At 40.2% G+C, this 20,903-nt stretch overlaps 1 protein-coding gene across 1 annotated transcript; it reads right to left on the bottom strand.

The window, feature by feature from the left end:
• Nucleotides 1-1,864: 1,864 nt before the first annotated feature.
• Nucleotides 1,865-19,782, bottom strand: LOC147337264 (uncharacterized). The gene is made up of 16 exons (XM_086302817.1): nucleotides 19,441-19,782; nucleotides 18,994-19,090; nucleotides 16,911-17,124; nucleotides 16,484-16,626; nucleotides 14,053-14,227; nucleotides 13,846-13,901; nucleotides 12,811-13,007; nucleotides 12,605-12,715; nucleotides 12,325-12,450; nucleotides 8,346-8,444; nucleotides 8,103-8,258; nucleotides 5,143-5,731; nucleotides 3,052-3,115; nucleotides 2,785-2,963; nucleotides 2,617-2,705; nucleotides 1,865-2,500 (listed from the first exon to the last, which is right to left on the bottom strand). Exons 1-16 carry the CDS (start codon nucleotides 19,624-19,626, stop codon nucleotides 2,402-2,404), a joined length of 2,580 nt encoding a protein of 859 aa, XP_086158943.1. The 5' UTR covers nucleotides 19,627-19,782; the 3' UTR covers nucleotides 1,865-2,401.
• Nucleotides 19,783-20,903: the final 1,121 nt, after the last annotated feature.

The raw sequence follows: 20,903 nt of genomic DNA, 5'->3' as shown, positions 1-20,903 counted from the left end.
CTTATTTATTGCACATCCAGCATTAGGTGGTACGTGGTTATCGATACTGACACTTAATTTTTAAATGTAGTCAATTATTCAAACAAAACATCAAATTTTGAGTCCCTGTATACCAGCTTTCTCTAAAAAACTCAAAGCAGCTCACCTGGCCACAATGACTATGCCACATTCACTCACTTAAATTACTGTTTTGTTCCCATAATGACATGATAGCATCACAAAGCTGCTGCAGATTTGTCGGCTGTACATTCTTGATTTGAATCTCCTCTTCCACAATATCCCAAAGGTGCTCTATTGGATTTAGATCTGTTGACTGTGGAGGCCATTTGAGTACATGTTTTTTAAAAAAGAAGAAAAAAAACAGTTTGAGATTATTTTGGCTTTGTACCTTAGCACATTATCCTCCCGCACACAACCATCAGAAGATGTTTGCAAAGCAATGAAGATGGTACCAAGGAACCCAAAGTGTGTCAAGAAAACATCCCCCACTACAGCCAGTTAATGGCAAATTCTGGTACTAACAAGTAAATGTCAGCAGAAATCGAGACAGTCCATGTTTTTTTCCCCCCAATCTTCTCTTGTCCAATTTCAGTGAGTCTGGATGAATTGTAGCCTCAGTTTTGTGTTTTTAGCTAACAGGATTGGCACCCAGTGTGCTCTTCTGCTGTTACTTTTGCCTTCCTCTCAGCTAGAAGCAGTCTGGCCATTCTCTTCATAACTCTGATATCAACAAGCATTTCCACCCAGAGGACTGCTGCTCACTGGATATTTTCTCTCTTCTGTGAACACTGGGCTTGTTATGTGAGAAAATCCCAGTAGAGCAGCAGTTTCTGAAATACTCCAACCAGCCTGTCCATCACCAACATCTATGCCACGTTCAAATTCACTTAATCACCTTTCTTCCGCTCGACGCTCAGTTTGACCATGTGTATGTCCATAATTTCACAGAGTTGCTGCCATGTAATAAAGTGGCAGTGAGTATGTTTCAATATAATGTTAATGCTTATGTCTGCTAAATTACTCCCCCTGACCCATAATGTAATGTCCATTATTTAACGTATTTATATCCCAGAAAATGTATTTGTCTGGGATATAAATATGTCCTACATTTTAATAGATTGTTGTGGCCTGAAAATTCACAGACACTGAAGTTGGTATGATCCCCCTGCAAGACAGTCTTTAGTTTTTTGTGTCAGTCAAAGTGAATTAATAAACAAGTTGATGGTCTGGGAAAGAATTCACTTGCATATTCGTCATAAGATTATGTTGACTTCTCGTTGATCACCTGAGGCTGATAATAGGATTAAATCAGATTTAACAGTTTTCTTGTGGAAATGAGAGTTTGGTTCAGTGGTGTTGCTACCTGACTCGAGTAGGAGAATGAAAAAATTAATGTTACACTGGCCATAATCTCCCTTGTGTGACCTGGACCAGAATAATCCTGTCATGTACAATTTTCATCTAGTAACATCGGGTTTGTTTCGTTCTTTTAATTAGAACTGAAAACAAAAGCATTTCCCATTTTTAAAGATCTGAATTGGCCTAATTTTTTAAGACCGTACCAGTTATTATATCAAACATGTAGACCCCGCTAAACATTCCCCGCTAGGAATGAAATAAATAAATGGTGTCTGCACGTTAACAAGGTATTTTAATCCAGTGAATTTATAACCGTAATTATTTTCATACACCTCACACTTCACTAATGCGATTTCCCTTAGAGGATTAACCCATTTAAACCGCATGAATCATCTTTTACTCAGGTTTTGCTTCAAAGAAAATGTGCTGCTGGTATCAGAAACAAATTTAGAGCTCACATTTACACAGTTTCAGTCTAATTTTAAGTTATACACAAAGACGGATATAACCTTTATTAAAATATTTTATTTGGAACAATTCACATTTGCATAATTTCAAGTTTCCACTGACAGCTGTGCCGGCAGCGGTTTGACACATTTAGGCAATTTTAAATTGTGACATATTTTGTTTTCACAATAGTTGAAAAAAAGTTAACTCTAACAGAGTATAAACCATACAGAAACTCTCAAAGTGAAAACATTTTTTGAAAAACAATTATTAAATCATGCAGAGTGAAATTCAACCTGTAAATATAACGTATAGGCCACTTTCTTCTCTTGAGGTCAACAATAAAAGTTAAGTTGGCTCCCACAAAGAATGTTTTCCAGTACACACCAGTCACAATTCATTAACCTGACATGTGAAGGTATACAAAAGCAGTTCACAATACAAAATATTCACAGTACTTTTGAAGTAAAAATTATATACGTATGAAAAGGCTGCGAAACATGTGGTCTCAAACATTTTAAGGCACTTTAAGATGATTAATAAATAACTGGATACTTTAAAAACTTCAGCACAGGTAAAAACAGGCGGTCACCGATCAGCTGGTGGAGCCGGTCACTTTTTGCAGAACAGCAGCACTCTCATTCAGTGAAAACTCACTGGGGAGAAATTCTCTCAACAGAAATGACAGGAGCATCTGTTACGGGAGTGGAGACGTGAGAAAGAACAAAGATTTACGTGCAACATACAGTGAAAAGTGAGAATTTGATACAAAAAATGAGGTGTGCTGAAAAAGGAAGTTTGGATACTCACATAAACCAGGGTTTTGTTTTCCTCTCTGTCCTGGAAAAGATTGAACACAGACTCCATGTCCGTCTTCTTCAGGAACAAAACATTTGAATCTATGGCAAAGACAAAAAAAACTTTAGATGGATTATTAAGTGCCAAATCAACTGCTGCACTGCAAAGAGGTGTTGTTACATTTGGCATTGATGAGGTTATGCGCTCGATCCCTGGTCTCGTCCTTCTCCTCATCGGTACGAGGAGGATGAGGCGTTGGTGGAGGAGACTCTGGCCACAGTTTGCTGCGCAGGTTGTCGATGTACGAAGCCATCTGCGCCTGTGTTGGGTTCACCTTTCTTAGGAATGAGTTCACTTTCCTGGAGAAAAATATGCAAAACTCATGAGTCATTCATAGACCGGGATATAACAATGTTTGACCCGTGGGAGCGCGCTGGTGCCACTTACTTTTTCAGAATGGGCATAAAAGGTTTCAGAACAGTGTCGAAGATATTTATGAGGAAGGAGTTTCCTGTAAGGGAAATAAGAGTGTTAGTGTCATCTTAGAGTAGCACTATGTTGCATGTTTTTAGCTTGTCTTAACTTTACTTATTTCAGGAAAACAAAAAAAAGGGCCAGTATTATTAGCCCCCCTGCTGCTGTGCAGAGACAGGCTTTACCTTTGTAATTCTCAGTGCTTATAAAGTCAAGTTAAAAATGAAGGTTATCTTCCAATTTACACACAGTATGAAAAACTTCTTCAAAGATTTGAGCTGTCATTTGAGAAAGCACTGTGCCAAAAACAAAAGAAATCAGTTTGGACTTGAGAAAAAGAATTGTTGATGCTCACAAAGCAGGGGATGGATATACAAAGTTATCACAGCATTTCCACATGTCAAGAACTGGTGCGAGAAGTATCATCAAGAAACTCAATAAGCCACACAATAAAGAACAAACCTGCCAGAGATGGGAAGAGTGTGGAAAGGAAACTAGTGAGCGATGTGACTAAAGAACAACTGTCATGACTTGGCCAATATGGGAACTGTAGGCTTAAAGAAGACCAAGGTTTTTGCAGGAGAAACAACTTCAAGCCAGACTAAAGTAAGCTTAAGGACAACCTGGAGAAAGATTATCTATACTGGAAGTTTGTCCTGTAGACAGATGAAGTGAAACTAGAGCTATTTGAACAAACAGATGCTGCTTATGTTTGGAGAAACACAGCAGAGGTGTACAATCCGAAGAACACAGAACCCACAGTGAAACAGTGGTGGGAGTATAACGGTGCCTGAATGCTGAAACTGGGAATCTGGTCAAGGTGGAAGGAATCGTAAAGAAGGATGGATATGTGAATAATTCTGACAGAAAACCTCAAGCAGTCAGCAGCAAAACTGGGTGTGGGTTATTGCTTTGTCTTCCAACATGACAGTAACCAGTCGTGTCCCATTAAATTGGATGACTAAAAGATCATCAAATCTGGAAGAACTAAAGAGATGAAGAAGAATGGGCTGCGACTGCTCAGGAGACGCATGCAAGACTTGTTGAAAACGGTAAACGACGGCAGGCTGTCCAACAAAAACCAATCACAACTGACTGTTGCATCAGTGGGGTTAATCATTTGGCCCCTGGTAGTTTGTCTTTTATTTCTGTGTGCAAAGTAAAAATAATGTAATCATCTAAAATAAAACTTTGATGTTTACCTGTGCTAAAAACATTCCTCACTCTGTTTAACACCTCTTGGGGAATACTGTCATAGGCGGGCTAATAATTCTGTTCATCTGCACATCAAGCTGTAGCTGCACAGATGGACGTCTGCATAACATGAGGTACAACACCACTGAAAAGCCCAGAGGCAAATCTCCAATTTGTAGGTTTAAGCTATAAAAATAAAATTGGCTTGTTAACTCTCTCAAAGTGCCAAATTATAAAAAAGATACAATGTAATCCAATTTAAGTGTCAAAACATATCAAATAGAATAGATGTTCTGAACTACCACAGCTTTTATCATAAAGAATATAAACAGACATTTTTCTGCCTTTGAGCTTGTTGCAGTTTATTTCAGTACTGGGGGGGGGGCTTTCATGATTGTGAGGTTTGCCTGAGGTTGATAAATCATCACAGCGAACATCAAGGCTGCACTTTTGTCTAAGACTTCTTTTGTGACCTGCACGATTTTAATCTGCACCGTCGAAGCAAAAAGGTTTTTATTTTTGCAGAAAATCTTTTGAGAACATAATGCGGCTGCCAGCTGTCAGCCCTTCATTGTGTGAGAGAGTGTGAATACACCACTCTTGGGCTTTTAAAAACAAGCCATGCTCTCACCTTAAAATACCACGTGACAGTTCACACAGACCAAATACTCACTACAAAGGATTAACTTTCTCAGGCAAGTTTCAAGTCTCTACAGGTTAATTTTGTTCTTGTACTGAAATGAACCAAAGCAGCTGTTTGCCTAGTCTTCAAAGGAATGCATTAATAAATATAAAAAGCTACAATGTGCTTTAAAATGTTGAGTGAAGTATACATGACAGTACAAAGTGGCTTTAAACATTAAAACAAACCGGATATTTCTTTCAGCAGATCAAATATGGCTTTGGTCGCCTCCGGCTGTTCCCTGTTGACTTGGTTCTTTAGAGCCTGGGAGTTGTCCCCTCTCTGCAGTGTAGCCTGTGCCTCCTTTCCTTTCGCCTTGTACAGTCCTCCGGACCTAAAACACGTTTTCTCCCTTTTATTGGACCTCGCACTGAAGTGAAGCCACGACGAGCCCTCTGGACCCTCCCGCTGCAAGCCCAAGTCGGGCACATCTTCCGCACTGCCGTTTTTTGTTGAGGCCAGAGACTCGTGTGATCTATATCGGCCAAATCCTTTGAAGAGTGTTTTAAAGTGAGAGGTTAAGGGATTATCAGAATCCTCGTTTTTTTCTTGGGAGCCATTTTCATTTGAGGACTTTGAGTCAACAGAAGGCTGTGGATTAATGTCAGTCTCCTCAGGCAGTTCTAAAGGGGAATCGTACTGGGAGATAATAATAGATGGAAGAGTTTGACTGGGGACATCAGAGGCACTGTGGTTCTCCAAAGACTGAGCTGTTGATTCTAGTTGCAGAGATGACATTGTGTTTTCATCTGGGGCTCCGGGCTGCATGCTCGAGTTCTGCAAAGTAAACAAAACAATCTCTTTGTGAAGGCTGTCCCTGAGGCACTGGCCTTTCTGACTGTACTCCACGACAGAGCTGAGACTAAATGAATCCATACGTTTGCTCACTAAGAAATATTTAAAGGGGAATTACATCACGTCTACATGATGTTTCTTGTTACATGAAATGCTGTACATCATTTCTGCAGCTCTAGAAGAAGTCTACAACATTTTCTCAGTTTGACCTTTAGACAGATGCTACCAACATGCATTTGCAGGCTATCAAGTTGAATTATGTGAACCAGCAGACCAAAATTCAACTTCACTATGGGTGTATGTGCACTAGCTATGGGTACCACTGTGCATCACTACTTCCCTACTGACCTGCTTTACCTTCCCCAAAAGATCCTCCCAATAAGCATTCTGCAGATAATTCCCACACTTAGAATGACCAAAGTTTACAACGCTGTCACTGGGTTTTGGGTCATATTGAACAAAACAAAGTCAGTTTATATAGTTTAAGTCCTCAAGGTTTTCTAGTCCTTTAGAAATCTTTTCACAACTACAGGTATTGCCCCCTGATGGCCATTAAAAAGAATGCAGGTTTAAGGTTCTTCCACGTTGCTTTGAGGGACTTCTTTTCACACCTTGAAGCTATACCACATTTTACCCGTCGGTAGTCAATTCCCATCTTTTCAAAAGGTTTTACATTTTTAAAACTGCATAGCATTTTTGTTTTCCTCTTTTGTGACAACTATACTGGGAATTTATTTCCAATTCGCTCCATAAAAGTGGAGAAGCTGAAGCCTACACCAGCTGTCATAGGACAAGAGGCAGAGCCCAGCCTGGGCAGTCTCCATTCTATTACAGGGGTCAGAGAGACAACCAACCATTCAAGTGGATTTTATAGTCCAGCAGATGTAGCACGTTCACTGTCCACTAGCTGGGGATGGCCCGTCTGCCTACAAATAGCTCTGTTGCCAGATAGACACTGTACAGTGTGTGGTACAACCGGCCCGTGGATCACGGTTGCTTGTGCTGTTGTTCGTCAGTCAGCCAGCGTTGATGAGGCAAAATTATAAACACACAAAGAACTGAAGTGAAACTGTGTGGTAAACTGTCCACAGCAGGCAGTGGCTGTGCTTTTTATGCCAAATCTTTTGGTCTTCAATCTGGAGTTGTGCTTCACACCTACAGTCAATAACACCGGCCCTGTGGGAGTAAGCTGGAGTAGCTGCAGAAAACCCATGCAAGCCTTTTAGTTTAATTCATTTTAAATTATGGCAGTGGCTACTGATCTCTACCCACTGCCAATTTCCAAATGTGGTAATATAATTATAATTTATAAACCAACTGTACACGAGCAATAACGGCACCTGTAGATATCAGAGCAAATATCACCATCTATAAATGTCCATCTGATGTTCAATGAAAAGGAAAGCTAATATTGCAAAGAAATCAAAAGGATGTTTTTAAAGTTGTTAAGATGGTATTTTTTTTCTTCCACACTTTCTCTTGGAGCCAGAGGTTACAACCATTAGCACCACTTTCTTATAACAAAAAGTAAAAAAAAAAAAAAAAAAAAAGCAGCTAAAAATCAATAAAAACTGTTCTTAACTGTTTCTAAAGCTTCCCATCGTATCAGATTTAACTTCTGTTTTGAGTTTGCAATTTAGAAATTAATTTAAATATCCTTAAAAAGACAGAAGGTAGAAATGAATAGTTTCGCACTACAAGAGAGACGCCGATTCTGGTTATTGTTTTATTGATTCTAAAATAAATTTGTCTAAATAAATGTTGAACGCAGCAGCACTACAGTAAGTCCAACAGAAGCAGTCATACAATCAGACAAGTTATACATAGGCCAAGAGTTTATCAAAATGATCCAAATTACTTTTTTTTTTGGAAACGGTGGTCACCTTTGCTTAAAATAATCTCTCTTTGCACAGGAAATCAGTGTGTGCATCTGTGTCTACAACTGAAATCAGGTCAATATTAACCAGGAAGTCACTCTGAGCGACGTTTACAGCTGACAGTTTGAGTAATCATTTTTTCTTTTGCTTTCTCCGAAATATAAGTGTCTAATGGCAGGTTTAGACTACCCCAAATTTTTGTTTAGTTAGTTGGTCATATACCTCTCATCCCATGACAGCTGGGCTGAAGATCACCAGGGCACAATCAATCAGGTGTGCCCAGAAACTGATGTGGCATACTCCACAAGTCTGTCTGCTTCTGTGCTCTTATCCCATCTGACAGTTTTTCAACATTACAAGATTTCAGAAACCTCGATGAAATCATTCTTAATATTACCAGAACTAAAAGCAAAACTCCGTTACCTTGGAAACACTCTAAAATGACTAGTTGATTACAAGTGGCAGTGAAACATTACCTCATCTTCTTCGTAGCTGGGAGTGAGGAAGTAAGCCAAGCCGCTGAGCAGGCCCCAAACGCCTCCATGTTTCTCCTCATTCAGGAGTTTGTCAAGCGGGCAGAGGAACTGAAATACTGGTTGAGTGTGGCCGATCAGATTATCGGAAACCAGTTCCTGGGAAGGAAAATGACACATTGTTAAGACATGACACACTTTAAGTGTTTATCTATCAACATATCCGAGCCTTGTGATCTCTCTCACTTGCAGGAAGTGCTCCACTGATACTCTTGCTTCTTCTTTAACTTTATCGTTGACCTCCATCTCCTCCAGCACCAAGACCCCAGGTAGGCTGGTGGAGTCCTGGATAAAGACAAGGAAAAAAAACCCATAATTAAAAGCCTAAAGCTGACCTAAGAGACCTTAATCAGTTTTTACAGTTGAAGGCTTAGAACTGTAACAGGTGGTCATCAAAGCGCTGTGTTCACCTGTGAACTCCTCGTACGTGATGAGGATTTGTGCAAGCTCAGGCATCTGAAGTTTCTTATCTTTAGCATGTTATGATGTTGCCTAGTAACTACCTAACAACGTGCTAAACAACTCATCTGTAGCATCTATGCACCTTAGAAAAGCATCCGTATCATTTTGATATCAGTATAACAACATTTCATTTACATCCACAAAGCTTCAGTTATATGATGTTGGAATCACCTCTGACTAATGATAATAATTAAAATAATAATAGTGTAGAATGGGCAAATACTAGTCAATATAACTGAAAACATTTCTCAATGTTTCATGCTGACATTTCGGCTGCTGGGAACGCCTCGTAATGAATACAGACTGAAAAAGCGCGCGTGGCATTTCAAAATAATAGGTCACTCATTTAATTCTTAGGAAATGCAGTCTCACTATACTGCTACCAAGAAGTTAATACATGCACTGTTGTTCACACCAGCTCCACCTCAACTCTTGAGTCAATGCTTCCCTGAATGTAAATGAAAATGCCAAAATTATCAAGTCTTTCATGAGATAACACTAATGTTACATTTACAATGTAAAGATGAAATATAATTAAAACATAAGAGCATGGTGTGCTTATTTTGTATTTTATTTCTCTTTTTTTTATTTTTATGTGACGAAGACCTTTTTATTGCCTATGCACACCGCAGCGGTGGCACTCCTAGCATCCTAACCTGTAGAAACCACCAGCAAAGTCTGTCTACACTATTCTATGTCCACATATACACAGAGTCAGAATCCATCCTATGTAAACAAAAAAAAAAAAAAAAAGTGCATTTTAAAGCTGATCTGAATTTAACATGAGGCTTCACTGACATCTTCCCAAGTTGCACTGTTTTTGGTACAAGACTGAAACTTTTCTAAACCAGCATAGGGAGAAAGGACGACTTAAAATGGGTAGAAGTTTTATTTGGAATGAAAACTTGTCCTTTAGACATTTGATTTGAGGACATAGCTTGCCTTCTCATCGCTCACTGACAAGCACTTTTTAAAAACCAAGTGACAGACACTAATTGAAAAGGTGATTGACGTCCCCTCACTTCTGTATCATTATCTCGTTTGCTTGCATGCAACTTGGACATGATCATCCATCCATCTTAAATCCACCACAGTGCCTACACAAGGAGACACAGATTCTCTCACAGTCACATCTAGTCAAATCACCATGCCTTTGGACTGTGGGAGGAAGCTCAAATATCCAGAGGAAAACCACGCAGGCACATGGGAGGATTGCACCAGGAACATTCTTGCTCTGAAGTGACGGTGCTAAACATTGCTTCACAGTGCCTCCCTGCATGCGAAGTCAATGACTCAGATAATCATTCAATTCACAGAGGATCAAGCCAATAATTGATTTCATTCAACAAGACTCTCCGTAGCTCCCCAAACACAGTTCAGCTTAGTGAAAGGAAGGGAAATAAATCCAGTGACAAGTAAATCTAGGTAAGGTAACTTTATTTATACCCATACGCAAGGTAAATTTGCTTTACAGAAAAATGATAGCATTTGGCATCCCTTCAAAAACAGACATACCTAATAAATATAAACCTCACTGTAGCACATATATAGTAATTTAACGTTTCGAATCAAAAACTGTTCTTATTTAATTCAGTAACAGCAACAGGGACAAAGCTGTTTTTATAACGCTTTGTCCTGAGGAAAGAAGCTGAAATTCACCCCGTAGAGGATGGGAACCATTTTTAAGGATTTATAAAGCCTGTTTAGAGTACAGGGAGGCTAAACAAGACTGTGGCTCACCTATCAGACGACTGGACCATCTCACTATCCGATTCAGTGAGTTTTTCCTCTGTGACAGAGGTCTGACCAACCCATGCCACCAAACAAAGGATAAAACAGACTCAACAAAAGAACGATAAAACGAAGCTAAAAAATTTTTGGCCAATGTGGAAATGAGCAAGTTTCCTGAGGCAGTGAAGGTGCTGGTGACCCTTTTTACAAACTGTTTTGCAATTCTGATCAAAATTCAGTTTTTCATTGATTATGGTGCCAAGATATTTATATGATTGTACTTGCTCTATTTTCTAACCTTTAATTAAAGTGACTCCGTACCCATTTTGTTGTTTCCTAAAATCAATAACCATATCTTTTGTTTTAGATACGTTCAACTGGAGATAAGCCTCCTCACACCACTGAACAAAGTCAATGGCTGGACCGTGGTTAGTTTCACCCTCTTTCAGTAAGCTGACAATAACAGAGTCCTCTGCATATTTAATGACGGCCCTGTTTTCATATCTGCTCTGACACACGTTTGTATAGAGAATGAATGATAAGGGTGATAAGACGCACCCTTGAGGAGATCCTGTGGAGGAGAACACTGAGTCCGACAGATCCCCATTTATTCTCACTCTTTGTGACCTGTCAGTTAAAAAATAAAATAAAATCCAGCCCACCAGGTTTTTCTTGATTTCAAACGGTTCTAAAAGTCTAAGTGTAGTGTGTCATTTTTACCACTTTTAGGAGGACCAAAAAAGTAGTTGTGGTTGTGATTTTCCTTCTTCCTCAGTTAATGGCTTTAACATAATGACAGGGAGGAATGAAATTCAGCTAATACTTTATTCTATTTATGATAACTACACATTGAGCAATTCGTTACATAAATCTGTTTAACTGCTTCTTAGTACAAATATCTAATCGGCCAATCACATGGCAGTCGATGCACGTAGACATAGTCAAGACAATCTGCTGTAGTTCAAACCGAGGATCAGAATGAGAAAGAAAGGCAATTTAACAGTCTTTGAATTTGGAATTTGTCAGTTTTTTGGTGACAGATGGGCTGATCTGAATATTTCAGACACTGCTGCTCTCCTGTGAATTTTCCCACAACCATCTCTAGTGTTCAAAGGAAAAAGAAAATATCCACTCAGCATCAGCTCTCTGGGTGAAAATGTCTTGATGATGCCAGTGGCCAAAGGAGAATGGCCAGACTGTTTGAGTTTATAGGAACGTAAAGTTACAACCAAGGCATGCAGAGTAGCATCTCTGAACAAGCAACATGCAGATAAACTACAGCAGCAGAAGACCACACTGGGTTTCAATCATTTCTGCTAAGGGAACTCGGGCTACAATTCCCGCAGCCCCACCAAAAAAGGAAAACAGCGACTGGGAAAGCACTGCCTGCTCTTATGAGTCCTTTTCTGCTGCAACTTCTGGATGGCATGGATCCATCCTTACCTTGAATCAACGGTTCAGGCTAGTGGTGCTGCTGTAATGGTGCTGAGATGCACTTTACACATAATCTTCTGATAGTACACCACATTACAAAGCTCAAATCATCTCAAACTGGTTTAGTGTAGCTTGCCATCACCAGTGTGTGAATGTGTGTGTGAATGGGTGGATGACTGGATGTGTAAAGCGCTTTGGGGTCCTTAGGGACAAGTAAAGCGCTATATAAATACAGGCCATTTATAGTGAACACAACAATGGCCTCCACAAACTCCAGATGTCAATCCAGTATGGGCACCCTTCGGATGTGGTGGAGTGGAAGATTGACATGATTAATGTGCACCCAACCGCAGGAACTGTGTGATGCCATCGTGTCAGTGTGGACCAAAACCCTTTGATTTTTGGGGTTTTCTCTGTAAAATTGTAGCGTCTTGTACCTTACAATATAACTGTGCAAATCAGAAGTCAACAAACCAGTTTAAGGGAGAAAACTGGGAACAAAGATACAACAAAACAGAACTTTCATTTGTCCTTTTACCTGCCATCTGTTGCTGAAGTGTACAATATCCATGTAGCTCTTCTTGATGTCCCATTGGAGGTTCTCAGGACTGTCTTTTTCCTCCAGGTGAACAGTGAAGATTAGCTTCTCATCCTCCCAGTCAGCCTACAATGTAGTAAACTACTGTTAAAAAAAAAAAAATCCAGCTCAAAACTTTAACATGTCACCCAAGGACATTGTGCTTGCTATTACAAGGCCTCTGCAGACAGATAACAAGCCTCCAGGACTTTCCACACTGTCACTGATATTTATAACTCACATTCGGGATGCTGACAGCCCAGCGGCCAACGCGCCACATCTCATATGACAGCTTGAATTCGATCATGTCCTCCTGAACGGCTGTCAGGTAGTCCTCCAGATCACCATCTTCCTAATTTCGTATGGCCAAAAGCAGTAATGAATCTGTTATGTCTGGCAAATTATTGTCTTCATTTTATAACACTGCATTATATGAAGCAGCCTTACCCCGTCAGAGTCTTCCTCCTCCTGGCTGCGAATGGAGCCCTCCCTGCTGCTGACATTGTCATCGCTGGACAAGTCTCCCCTGTAGGCTGTGATCTTCAGCAACCGCTCCTGCTCCATCTTTTTCATCTTCTTTTTCTTGGCTTTCTTTAACTTTATCTTGTGCACAAACTTTGACCATCCTTCCTTTAACTTGTTGCCTAAAATAGAAAAGAAAAAAGCCCAAAACACATACATTACATTGCGAGAGAGACATCTTTATTTTCACTCACATTTATACTCAAATTATGTCCCCCTCTCGAATATGCATTTGTATACAATAACGAACTCTCGATAATGAACACCACTTTGGCTGAAAAACAGGAATACACTTGCATTGTGAGGAAGTGTAGCAACAGTGGGTGGTGAGACAATGTGAGAGAAAAAGTAGTCTCAAAACAGCACGTGCTCAGTTAGGCATGACAGCAGGCAAGCATGATCAGCCTTTCAATTTTATGATCTATGTGACAGCATAACAATTAATAAAAATCACATCAGACTGAAATAAATGTCAGAGATTATAACAGATGAGTGTTTCTGATGCAACCATTGGAGAAGATTTGTATATTTATCATATCACAAGGTTCATTATCCTGACATAATCCATTCTTATTAAGACATCATTACTGTTGGATTGATCAGAGTTGCATGAAGACATGGCAGGAATTATTTGGCATTCTGCTTGAGGTTTGTGTAATTAGCCTTCTGGACACACAAGCAAGATAAACAGGGGACTAATTCTGCACTGAAAGGGAGGCTGGTAAAGGAAATCAACATGTCACATAGCTCGCAACACATTCATCAAACAGTTGTAGTACAAGACATTGCACAAGCGCGGTCATCTAGCCTCAGAACACCCACTCCATCTGCCTTCTCCCTCAAGTTTAAAATGTTTTCTTGCTGGTAAAAGGATAAAACTAGAAACCGCATGTACCATTTCCCACAGTTTCACAGAGCTTTGGATTGAATAAGCTGCTACAATTCGATCACTAAACACACCTTTCCCTTTACCCTTGGTCCTGGTGCCGTCTGAATTCCCTGTGCCGTGCGAGCTCCTGCGGGGGGAGAGAAGAAAAAAAAAAAGCCACCAAACAAATCCAGGTCAATTCCAATTTCAGACGCAGAAGGTGGCAGTTACAGTCATTGCTTTGAGGCTCACTACGGTTCAGTCAAGTCAGTGGGGTGCAAAAGATGACAGCCACTCACACATCACTATCTCCCCCCTCGCCTTTGCTCTCCTGTGAAGCCAGAGAGGCTTTTTCAGTGTCTGATCCATAGAGCTCCTCCACTGAGTTTTTGGATGTCACGATGGCAAGCTGGCTCACCACTAGCTGGTTCAGATTGTCGGGGTCAGACAGCCATGCAACCAAATGTCCCAATCCTGAGAAAACAGCCAACATTAATACACGGTCCTGTTTGAATCACTAATATTGCTATTTGATCAGTAATTGTAGCTCCAACAGTTAAATGACTGGCTAAATGTACTGGGAAATGCACTCATTTTTTGGTGAGAAGCCCGAAATCCCTGCGATATGCCTGAATAAATAACACTTAACAGTGGCCTCCTGGTTAGTTGTTAGTTTAGTGTAATCCTGCAAGGTTGTGTTACCTACGCCTCATAGCTCTTGAGGTGGCTGGCAAGTTGCTGCCAGGAAAACTGAGTTGATGGGCAGCATCCTCAACTGTTTAAAAACCTCTAAATTCAGCCTTGAGTTATGGCGGCTCGAGTCAGATTGCATTTTTTGCTAAGCAGGTCCCACAAGAGTAGCAACTGTCACAGCCTGTTGGCGACTCTCCAGTTAGCTTTGCAGCATCGCAGTAACCTAGGACTCCCACGCAGGCGTTTAAGACAAAACATTCACCGTTTAACACTGCACTTAAACTGCTTTGCAAATTACATGCAACTTGACTTTTTAGGGGTTTTGTTCCAACCGCTGTATGAGTTTGTTGTATTCATTCAAAGGTTTTTTGCTGTTATGTAGCCTCGATTAAAAGGCTTTTTCATTTAAAATATAAATTTGCCTTTTCTCATTATGAAAGCTTGTAAGACAAAAACAAATCCTTTATATGTTAATTAATCTGCTTTTGTGGTTTGAACACCCTTCAGTTTGTGTTTTGATGGGGAGCTACCACTGAGTTACCCACAAAGCCTAAAAACCTGGATTATCAGTAAACAAACTAAATCAGCCAACTTTTGAGAGCATGTAAGGAATTAAAAAGCGTACCCCCCCCCACACACACACCCACTCAGTTTCCACTTGGAAGTGTTGAAATCTAGATTTCTATCCATCTATTTCCTTAACTACTCGTTCAATTTATGGTAGTATGGGGTGCTAGAAAATAGAGGGCTACAGTCTTTTCTGTTAGTTTCCTTTTCATATGAAAGAGTGCCTGACACCCACCCTCTACTTGTCCAGTTTACTCATTTTTATTATTATTTATTTATTTATTATTTTTTTTTTAACTAAAGACACTGCACAGCATGCCAAAATATGTTGCCAAATTTGAATTCTTTGAGAATCACCTTGTTGTTGCTGTCAAACTGTGTTGTCTTTGGGGTTTTTCATAAATTCAGCAAAAGAAATGGGAACAAATGACGAGTTTTTGTCACATGCTGTTAGCAACAAAGTCCCTGAAAGCACAATTCAAAATGGGTTCTTTGCAAAGTTGCCTGTTCATACAACACTGGTTCATCCCTTGAGTTAGGTCTTTGGAATGGAGCTTTAACCAGACTATCAGTAAAACAAGAAAAGTAATGACCCAACTGATCAGCAACCTGATTATTCTAGTTACCAAATACTGTAGGTGTATTTCTCAGAGGTAATTCTGGTGGTACTTTACTTAAGCATGTATGTATTGCACGTGCAAGCGTTGAGGTTTGGTGATAATCCAAAGGAGAAGCAGTAACAAAGCCACTTGCACCTTCAAAATAGCCAGCAGAAAAGCAGCGCTAGACACACCCCTGATACTTATGCATACAGACCCTACAATCCCCATAAAAGAAGCACGTGTCATGCACACTTCGGATTTTACACATATTATGCAAGATACAACATGCTGGTTCCAGCTTTATATTTAAGACAGTGCTCGCATAAAACTTGCAATAAGAGAAAATTAAAGCATTTCCTCAAAATATTAAGTGTTTAAAGGTGTCACATCAACTCCTCTGTGAAATGAATAACTGGAATTGATAAAACAAACCATATTGCTAGAGTAAATGAGTATTCAGAATTTTTACTGCAACACTGAAGCTACAAATAACATTGCCAACTACTCCAAATCTTTTAGTTACAGATCTATGAGCAGTTGCCAGAAATTAGCACTTTCTAACCACCAAACAGCACAGCTGTAAAAATCACTTATTGCATGCGTAATTGCAAAAACCTACCCCACAGCAAGTCTCTCTCCGGATGAAGCATTTCATCTGTTACTATAAAAATGACAAAACCCTGAGGGGGGGATTGGCAGATCACTGCAGAAGGAGCCTTCTTTTTATGTAACCTAAGATTCATGTCTAAGCTCTACAATGCCACTGACAATAAGGGATTACACACAACTCGCACTCCTCAAAGAATTCATGTGAGGCTTAGTCCTTATATAAGACTGTTGCTGCAGAGATGATTTAATGCTTCCTTACCCTTTAAGGCAATGATCTCATTTAAGGCACAGCGGTTGACTTCTTGGCCCCAGAGAGATTTGGGGAAAAGGTTACATACCAGAGCATCAGAGAGCTCTCGGAGAACCGCAATCTCCTTTGCTCTGGACCTAAACAAGAGCTGTCTGAAAGAGAAAGCAAAAGAACAAGAACAGCAACTATGAGTAAGTGCTCAGTGTTTATCGCCACAAGTGCGTGATCATAATCTTAATTCTGATGTGGCACACTACTCTTAAAACTATGTGCCTTAGGAAAAATGCATTATCGCAAGGTACAGTAAAAAGTAAATTATTCATAGGTGATAAAAAACACTGGAGGTATTTATAGAGTTCTCAAATGTTACTGAGTGCAAAGAAGCAACAGCATGAATTCTGAATCCTATTAAATAAAAGAAAGTGTAAAGCTTCACCTGTCAGACTGCTTCGCGTTATGCAAGTGCTGGGTCAAAATCCGAATGGAGCCCACGACTGCGTGGGAGACATCAAAGTCTTTGGCCCTTTCAATGATGCGGTCGATTACAAAGTCGAATTCCCTGCTGAGAACCTGGTGCAGGGGCTGCTGCTCGCACGACTCGGGGACGGTGTACCAAGGCAGGACGAGCTGAGCGTAGGCGCATTCAAACACTGCGAGGACAGCAGGCACACAGCAAGTCAGTCACAAAGGAAAGTTACATTCACACTGTGCTCCCATGCTCACCTCCTGAGCATCAAATTCAACAACTGCGCTGACTTTTAAGCTTTTTTTATTTATTTATTTTTTAAAGAAAAATTCAAGCTCCCACTTCTGAAGTCCAGAATTATTTATATAAATCTTGGCACACATTTCCGTGACGTGATTTTGAAGACCAGGCCATCTGGAGTTCAGCTACTCAGCTGTGAATTCACTGAGCAGGTTTTTTGCTGTTGTTTTCTTGATATTAGCACAACTTCAGTTTTATTTCACAGATACGCTGAGAAACATCAAATACAATGTTAATGTGGGGCTGTTACAGTTTCTCATTTAATTTGCAGGGATATTTGAGAATTATTAATATTTAGCAATTAACTGGCCACTTCATTAGTTACACCCTGCTAGTACTCCTTTTGCATTATGAACAGCCATATTTCTTTTTTGCACAGATTCCACAACTTGCTGAAACAGTCCTCAGAGATTTTAATCGTATTGACATGATAGCATCACACCACAGCTGCAAATTTGTCTGCCTTACATCTATGATGTGAAGCTACCATCAGAAGATGGGCACACTGTGATCATAAAAGGGTGGACATCGTTAGCAACTATACTCAGATAAGCCGTAGCATTTCAACAATACTCAGTTGGTACTAAGAGCGCTAAAATGTGCCAAGAAAATATCCCCTACACAATTACATCGTCAACACCACCCAGAACTGTTGATACTCGGCAGGATGAATCCACGCTTTCATGTTGTTTACTCCAAACTCTGACTCGAACTTCTCCTCTGACCTCTAGCATCAACAAAGCATTTTAAGCCCAGGGAACCGCTGCTCACTGGATATTTTTTCTTCAGACCATTTTCTGTAAACTCTTAACAGAGCTGTGAAAACCCCAGTAAGTGCGCAGTTTGCGAAATACTCAGACCAACTCATGTAGCACCAAAACCTTATGTCACATTCAACGAAATTTAAAGTCACCTTTCTTCCCATTCCTCATGCCTACTTCAAATGTCACCAGGTCACCTTGATTTGTATGCATTGCTAAATATACAGAGTTGCTGCCATGCGATTTGGCCAATTAGATTTTTGAATTAGGGGCAGCTAAACGGGTGCACCAATCAAACTTCCAGGTGGGTGCATATTTAATGTACAAGACACCTGCAAACTATCTGGCATTTTTCTATTTTGTTTGTATAAAAATGAAACAAGATTTATGCAAAATTAAAAAGTGTTCTTATTAAATATTCTAGAGTGACTTTAGATATGTTTGTGGTGCCCAATAGATACAGACATAAGCTCCAAATGGTAGACAGCATATTCATTTGTATCATTATAAAAACAGGAAGAAGAAAAAGAAGCTATATTATCTTTTTACTTTGTCACAGGTTTGCAGATCTCTGCAGGAAGAGGAAAAACTGTTTAAAAACCTCATATGGTCTGGGCTTACCACAAACCAATTACCAGTGCTCAAAAGCGCATAAATAAACACAAAGCTTTATGAAAACCTCCATCTTATTTCCTGCTTAACAGCCACAGTGATGTGTAGCATACCCATCTGCTGTGGGTGTGCTGGTTAGCTTTTTCTTCCTTGAAATCCCTCCACATTCTGTGTAACAGGAGCTCCAGTTCCAGTCTGTGTCAACGCAAAACTGTTCTTTCCAACTATATCAAGTCAAAACAGAACTGAAAATCTGCTGAGACAGGCCCGACTTTGACCCCTCACTTTCGGTCCTCGTGTAAAGCACTGCTAACCTGCAATGACAGACACAGTCCCGTCCTCTACAGACAAATTACTCCACTGCAAAAGACATGCTTCACCTTGCTGCAAAGATCTCTTCACGTGTGGATACTGAGACTCCAGCGGCACAGCCAGGTCCGGTGTGTCTCCATCAATCAAGTCATCAACAACAGTTTCCTGGAAAACAGGAACACTGTGAATTAAAAGCCAGGGGCTATAAAATTGCAGCATTAAAGTGCAGGACTCTGGACACTTTCATTTTTAATGTACATTTTCAGAGTTCAGGTATGTGTGTAAACATGGGAGATGACCCACCTACGCTTTGGTGTGGTCTTTTGTTAAAATTATGAGTAAAACAAGCAACAACCCTCATTTCAACCCTCACCGGTGATTCATAGAAGGGTGATAAGGTGATACAAAATACCATCACGTGACTGTGAAACGCACCTCACGCTCACAATTGTAATTATTAACACTTCTACGGTGGTTTTGCAACTAGTTTTAACACAAACAACTGCGCAGACTACCTGAACTGGGTCGTCCTTCGCCTCTTCGTCCGTCTGTGTGCCGCTCTCTCGCCCGCTGACTGCAGACAGCAGCGGGGTGGAAATGCAAAGAAGAAAACATAAGTACTGAGTCAGTGTGCGTCCGCAGTCTGAGCAATACCAAACCAAGCCGAGGGTTATGGCGATGGAGAAGCGCCATAGATACATGTTCCTTCCTTAAAACAGGCTCTTTTTGCTCGTATCTGTCACTTCGAGCCTGACTGTGTTACATTCAGCCAGAGTAGGTTTGTTCGCCCACATCTTTTGCACGGACAAGAAGCGACTGTTTCCTCTTAGCGCGAAGTCACACAGCGGAAAAAGCGAACTTTATTGAACTGCTTTAAAGCTGCGCTGTGATTGGCTGGGGGCAGGCCCCGAGTGCCGACTAGTTAATTGTATGAGGGTGCCATCTACAGGCGACACCTTTACCTGACAGCGAGAGTGGCACAATACGACTCTATTCAAAATTATCCGTAAGCACCAAAACACGAGTTATTTACGAATATGATACTTGATTGGTGATTCCCTCCTTTGTTCATTAACTCTAATCTTTCATTACCGTTTTTTTTTGTTTTATTTTTGGTTTTTTTGCTGGTTTATCTTAAATAATATTGCTTTGGCGAACCAACCAAAGCAGTGGACAGGCAGGGTGGAGGTCAGGGGTGATTTGTAACAGAAAGACAGCAGCAGGAGTGAAAGGGAAGATTTAGAAGATAGTAGTGAGACCTAGTATGATGTATGGTTTAAAGAAGGTGGCACTGATGAAAAGGGTGCTGAAGATGGAGCTTCCAGGCAGGAGGAAAATAGAGGGGTCTCAGAGAAGGTTTGTAAAAGGAGAGCATGCGGAGGGTTGGTGTGATAGAAGAGGGTGTTAGGGACAGGGTGAGGCGGAGGCAAATGATCCACTGTGGTGACCCCTAGAAGGAGCACCCGAAAGAAGAAGTTTTGCTGGTGGATCTTAAGCTGCAAATCACACAGTACCTGAAGTACTCAGATAAAGTACTGTGAACTTGTACTTCAGTAAATGTAAATAATATTCAGATGCCTAAAAAGTATTATTCTAACAACACAGAAATGTTTCATTAAAGGTTAAAGTCCTCCAAATTTCCACTTTTATCAAATTAATCATGTGGACCATTCCATCTCAAATCAGCAAACTCTGACAACATTTTCTGCTCTAGGATCTCTGAGTTGCATGAACATGTTATGGTCCAGTGTTTGAACATATATAATGAGAGCTGGAAAATTTTAGCTTCATAAAGCAAATACTTAAATATTTTTTCAAACATCGAAAGCTGAGCCAATGTTTGAACACTGAATGTTTTAAGATCTAAAGAACTGTTAAAGATAAAAGCTTGAAATTTTCACTGGTCTTTCATACAATCGACATGATTAAGAATCTGTCATTCAGGACAACATAAACAAAGATCGTGTATTCAGATGCA

This window comes from Aulonocara sp. 'chitande type north' Nkhata Bay, linkage group LG2, assembly GCF_057382095.1.
Source record: "Aulonocara sp. 'chitande type north' Nkhata Bay isolate Kocher_YH1m ecotype deep benthic linkage group LG2, A_spYH_male_GT1.1, whole genome shotgun sequence".
Lineage (NCBI taxonomy): Eukaryota > Metazoa > Chordata > Actinopteri > Cichliformes > Cichlidae > Aulonocara > Aulonocara sp. 'chitande type north' Nkhata Bay.
Note: the sequence above shows the minus strand (reverse complement) of the source record. Positions and strands in the feature narration are given on the sequence as shown.